Source organism: Grammomys surdaster, unplaced genomic scaffold, assembly GCF_004785775.1.
Source record: "Grammomys surdaster isolate TR1022 unplaced genomic scaffold, NIH_TR_1.0 140, whole genome shotgun sequence".
In the NCBI taxonomy this organism is placed as follows: domain Eukaryota; kingdom Metazoa; phylum Chordata; class Mammalia; order Rodentia; family Muridae; genus Grammomys; species Grammomys surdaster.
The window spans coordinates 1,229,962-1,236,391 of NW_021604598.1; the positions used below are offsets into that span (position 1 = coordinate 1,229,962).

At 36.7% G+C, this 6,430-nt stretch overlaps 1 protein-coding gene across 2 annotated transcripts in view; it reads right to left on the reverse strand.

The window, feature by feature from the left end:
- Positions 1-1,464: 1,464 nt before the first annotated feature.
- Positions 1,465-6,430, reverse strand: part of LOC114618160 (olfactory receptor 18) — a 7,256-nt gene continuing 2,290 nt past the window's right edge. The window contains exons 1-2 of one of the 2 annotated variants that reach the window (XM_028763830.1): positions 4,431-4,461; positions 1,496-2,394 (exon numbers count right to left, since the gene is read on the reverse strand). In XM_028763830.1, coding sequence (XP_028619663.1) covers positions 1,496-2,394; positions 4,431-4,461 — 930 coding nt within the window. Of the gene's footprint in view, positions 2,439-4,430; positions 4,462-6,430 lie in introns of those variants that run through there. The other variant, XM_028763829.1, reaches the window with a different exon arrangement.

The following is a 6,430-nucleotide window of genomic DNA, read 5'->3' on the forward strand; positions in this document are numbered from 1 at the left end:
GAAGAATCAATGACCTTAAGTACTGAGTATTTGATAGCACTGAATTAGTGAAGCAAATGAGAAAGAATGAAGAAAAACAGACAGAGATATACTAGTAGACTTATGTGGTATCATAAACCTGACATATTTACATTAGGGGAATTCCAGAAGGGGCATAGAAACAGATAGTTTTTAAAACTAAAATATATACCTTCACAATTTTGAAAAATGAGCTAACCATATTATTTTTAAAACTCTATAAAGTTCAACAATGGTAAATTTAAGCTCACAATTAGTGTCAATGGCAAAGAAAATCCTGAAACCAGCAATAAATTTTTCATTTCATGAAAGGAATCTACTATAAATACATAAGCATAGTTATCACTAAAAATCTTAGGTGATTTTAAAATTTTGTGTTCAGCCAAATACCACTTCAGCAAATCAAATGCTCTGATTAGAAAACACAGGTATCAGTACTTTTAAATGTTTTGTTAATATATTTTTATTTTATATGTATGAATGTCACGTCCATGTATGTAAATATACCAAATGAACACAGTGCCCACAGAGGCCAGAAGACAATACAGTCTCCAATGGACCTGGAGTTACATATAGGTGTAAGTCACAATATGGGTGCTATAAATCAGGTCCATTGAAAAAGCTCCACAGGCATCAGTAATTTTTATAAAGACTCGAGCAACTTCATAAATACAGGCTTGACTACTAACAACCTACATCCTCATAGACAGCTTGGGTAAAATCAAATTCATAATATATAATGTTTTTATTTTGTTCTTAGAGAATTTCATAGCTGCATACAGTGTATTTTGGTCACATTCACCCTGAATGCCCCATTCAACTCCTCCCAGATCACCCCCAAATCCATCTCTATTTTTTGTATTCTTTTTGAACTGAGGCCAATAGCACTGACTATATGTGCCTGGAAATGGAGTCATCCACTATAACATGGTCAACCTTCCAGGGACCACACACCAGAGAAAGTAAAGCAAACACTTGTAGAGTATTTCTGAAGAGACACATAAAGAAGGGTAAAGTGTCATTTTGTTCCTATGAGAGAAATTTATATATCACATGTATTTCACCCAGAATGTTTCCTTTTACTAAGTACATATCCCCTAGTGTTCAGTGTAGACCTATACCCACTAAGTGTAGCAAGAAGCTTGTTGTAGAATTTTCTTATAATATGGAAGGGAAGAAGGAGGACGAAAGGAAGTCCAGGTTGATGAGCAGGTTTCCAAGCATCACAACCAGGTACATGAACAGGAACAGTGCAAACAGTATGGGATGAAGCTGTGGATCATCTGAGAGTCCCATGAGGTGGAATTTATTGCCTTCCTCCCTTTTGAATATATAAGAAATAAAGTTGCTTGGTGCTTTAATTGTGTGGTTATTAATGCAATATTAAATAGATGAAGATTCCATAGAATTATAAGAATTAAGAATTTTGTGGGTAAAATATACAAAGGATTCAGAATAAATGGCACAGGTACTGAAATTAGACGGTTTTTCTGAGGAGCCGCCACATGGCCCTCTTAATGTCCCGGTTTCTTAAGCTGTAGATAAAGGGGTTGAGCATAGGGGTGACCACAGTGTACACTATTGATGCTACTGCACCCTTCCTAGGAGACAAGGAGACAGCTGAACTGAGGTATACCCCAAGACCAGTCCCATAAAATAAGCAAACAACTGACAGGTGAGAGCCGCAAGTAGAGAAGGCTTTGTATTTCCCACCAGGTGATGGCATTCTAAGAATGGAGGAAACAATTTTATAGTAAGAGAAAAAAATCCCAGAGATAGGGAGAAAACCAGAGATGGCACCAACAAAATACATGACTATGTTGTTGGTAAAGGTATCAGAACAGGCAAGATTGAGAAGCTGAGACGGATCACAGAAGAAATGGGAAATGTCCACACTCTTGAAGTAGGTAAGTTGTAATACTACTGAATTATGCAGCTGAGAGACCAAAAGGCTGATTAGAAAAGATAGAAAAACCAATAAACCACAAAGACGAGGGTTCATAATGACCTGGTAGTGCAAAGGATGGCAGATGGCCACAAACCTATCATAAGCCATTGCAGTTAGAAGCAGACTATCCAAACACCCAAAAAGCATGAAAAAGGACATCTGAGTCAGGCATCCTGAATAGGAGATGGCTCTGTTGTGAGTCTGAATGTCTACTATCATCTTTGGTAGTGTGGTGGAAGTGAAACTGACATCAGCCAAGGATAAGTTAGAGAGGAAGAAGTACATTGGACTGTGTAGGTGGGAATCAGAGCTGACAGCCAGGATGATGAGCAGGTTCCCAAGCATCATGACCAGGTACATGGACAAGAACAGCCCAACGAGAATGGGCTGAAGCTGTAGGTCATCTGAGAGTCCCATGAGGTGGAATTCTGAGATACGTGTTATATTTTGCTCTTCTATATTGCTTGGACACCTTTCAAAAACAAATGAGAGGATTGAAAAAATAAATAACTAAACCAGTACCCAACAGTATCTCTGAATTTTCAGTGAAGGCAATTTACTGACAAAATTCACACATTAATTCTAAGAGTCATGCACAGATATCAGTATTTCTCAGTTTTAGGGAGGGAGGATACTGAAATAACAGAATGTCTAAAATGTCATAAGAAATCATATTATTAACTATCTACCTAAAATACCTATGATACACATAAGTCAGTATATAAATATACATATATAATTTAAATAAAATTTTCACATCTGGGCTGATAATAATCCCTCCAAGAACCAAAAATATCATCAAGCCACAAAACCAAACATCAAATATGAGATGCTCCCTTTTGAGTTGTTGGTTGGATTGTTCAAGAGACTCCCAAAACATTACAGGCTATCACTATTGCCCTTAATTGTTCCCAGAGATAGCAAAGTCCCTATTGTTGAAGATATTATGAATTTCAGAGACAGGGCCTATAGAGGCCTATGAGCTGGAACTTAATCTGAAAGCTTCCTCCCCAAGAGCTAGTTTTCATGATACCAGAAAATGTCATGCAAGCTTACAGAGAGAGGCAACCAACTGTCCTACCCATCTTTGACTTCTCTGAACCACAAGAAAACCTTATCTTCCTACTGGGAATCCTGCCTGCCTAAAATAAGCTGAACAAGGACAATACCAATAAACATACTAATGTGGATGGGGTAAAGTCTCAACCCTACACAAAGAACTATATACAACTAAGGAATGCTTATCCAATTTTTATGGTCAGCCATGAGAAACATACATACAAGCAACATTATATAGACTGAACTGAGAAGATTGCATTTATGTATTTAGAAACATATAGAGACACACATATATATGTTTGCAACAACTAATGAAAAAAGAGAACATAAATTTGAAGGATAGCAAAAAGGAATATATGGGAGTTTTGGAAATGAGAAAAGGGAAGGAGGGAAATGATGTAATGATATTTCAATCTCAAAATATAAAGCAATCATATTTCCATGTCTCAATTTCTATGTGACTTTAAAATTCATTATTATTATTTTTAAAACCTTCACAATCTATAATACTCATATTGTAAATTCCATGTAAACCCCTGACTCATCCTCCTGTTTCACTAGCTAAATACTAAAGGAAATAAACAATTGTTCTGTGGTGGTTTATTCATCTGTGCTCAGGCATGTTTGACAAGAAAAGAAATTTTTAAGCATTCCTGGAGAAGACAATGCCCTGGACTAGGTAGGGTCTGTAAGGTTTTCATCTTAAAGTTTGTTTAATTTTGTTTTGTTTTGTTTGTGTTTTGAGATAAGGTATTCCTTTGTAACACAGGCTGGCCTTGAATTTACAATCCTATTTCAGCCTTCTAAATCAAGATTCCTAGCATTCACTGCCATACCCAAATTAAATCTTAGAACCTTTATTCAAACACTAACTATGTAGTTAAACTGTTCTAACATATTCTGCATTTCCTTAACAGAAAATGAAAGAGACTGATCTCTAAAGACGAAAGGTACCTAATAGAGGTGGAAACAGGTATTTATTGCACTGCATAAGAACTAGAATCATTACCATAATCATATGAAAAGTATTAATGAAATACAACCCTATGATAATTGTAATGCTTTTTATTTGGCCATACAATAGAGATATCTTTCTTGGGGGAGGGACATTGGAATATAAAACAATTTGATAGGCCACCCTTGATATGGCCGCTAACATTGGGGAGCCTTCCTTTATGACAATATTACACCCCAAACTGACAAATGGTTGGTAACTTGAACATTTACAAGAGACTAGGATGGCTGTGAGTTAGTCCAATGACGGGATTATTGTAGGTCCACTTCCCAGGGGCCCACCCAATGCAGCCGAAAAGGAGTGCGTGGTGCTGGGAGTGGGTGCAGCCTACATGGCCTAAGACAGGGCTCTCACCCTCCTTTCACCCACATCAGAGTCCCTTGACGTTGCCCATCGTCGACAGCCTAAAGCCTTCGACCATCGATGTGACTCGTCTCACATCAGTATTTTGGGGTTGTGAACTTGTCTAAGACCCCCCATAATTAGACATCCAAATTCAAAACTCACATAGTTGGGATTGAACATAAGACGCCTTCTCTAACTAAACAGAGAAGGGGGAGATGCCAGAAGCCAGGACCCTCGCCCTTACCCTTACCCCCTACCTTTCCCCACCTGCACAATGTCCTCTGAAGCTTGGCAACTGCAAGATCCTGCTTAGCAACTGCAGATAGACTCAAAGCAGAGTACCATGTCTTCTTAAGAATAGCAGGGAGACCATAACTCAAGCAGTGTACCATATCTTCTGAAGAACTGCAGGTAGATCATAATTCAAGGCAGTGTACCATATAGACCATGACATGTTTCAAGGCACAGGCCAAGAAGATTTTGTACTTTTCCACCACCTGGACCCTCTTACCCCCTCCCCTTGTAAAACATGCTATAAAAAAAAAGCATTTCATGTTCAAAAAAAAAAAGAAATTAAAAAAAATAAAAAAATAAAATAAAATATTGAAGCAGAAAAAAAAAGCCAATAGATGTTGATAATAAAAAAAAAATAAAACAATTTGATGTCCTAAAAAGTTTTTTAACCCAGAAAGCACAATTATCTCATCTCTTCTCTTTCTGCCTATGTTTTTTGTGCATGTGGAAAACATCTGCAGTGTCCTTTTTATTTTTAATGATATCATGACATGAAAATAACAAGTTCGTGGAAATTTCATGAATGAAACAATGATATGACTTGGTGGGTACTTGCTCCCAAGACTTACAAATCAAATTTGTCCCTGGTACTCGCATGATAGGAGAGAACTTTTTGTAAGTTGTTCTCTGACATAACACATATGTGTGTGGCATACCTATACACATGTATACACACACATACATACACACACACACACACATAAATACATGCACTAAACAAAACTAATTTTTAAGCAATATCATGAAGTAGGCTCAAATAAATTCTACTTTTCTATCCTCTTGTTCCTATGGGACATATATAAAATAGATGAAAGCTCACATAGAAATGTTCCTGTGTATTCATATCATATTGACCACACTCATTTTCAGTCAAAGCAAAAAAAGGCAATTCAGTATTAAATGGAGATTTTATACTTGTTTTTGTAGACAACTCAGTATCAAACTTGCTCTGAGAAACCAGAAATTAAGGCAACCCAGATATTTTCTCCTAGTTACAATTTCCACTTGTGTAGTAACTAAACTGTTTTTGAAAACTAAGATTTTTTTATGACACAGGAGATTTTATTAAAAGGTTTGAAACTTGTTATCATTACCAATAATAAATATAATATGTAAATGTTTCATTTTTCTATAAACATCTGAGTCACAAAGGTAGTATTGCTTAATTAACACCAACTCAGTGGAGTTCTCTCAACAAGGATTCAATTCTTATGACAATTCTGACACTCAGAAATAACTTGCTTGACATCACACAGGTGGAAAATAGAGCAAAGATTTCAAAATCATAACTTGAGTGCTGAAGAATTAGATCAGTGAGAGAGCTTGCTACAAACATCTTGATTCAGTCACCAGCACTGTACAAATAAATTACTTTTTAGGGTCTCAGGGTAAAAGTCTTCACTCTATTTTCCAAACTTCAAATATTCTAAAGCAAAAGATCCACAGGTTTTAACCAATGGCTTATCTATTGTACACCTCTTAATAACTTCCAGTTCCTGAGAAAAGCAGAGCTTAAGATATTTGTGGTGGGACAGGAAAAATCATTCAGAGCAAGTGCTTCAGAGCACTTGCTTAGCTTGTAGAGAACCTAAATTTGGTTCCCAGCACCCATATCAGACTACCGTCTATAATTCTAACTCCAGAGGAATACAATACCTCTGAATTTTGTAGGCAACTGCACTAACATGCATAAACCCACATTCTCTCTCTCTCTCTCTCTCTCTCTCTCTCTCTCTCTCTCTCTCTCTCTC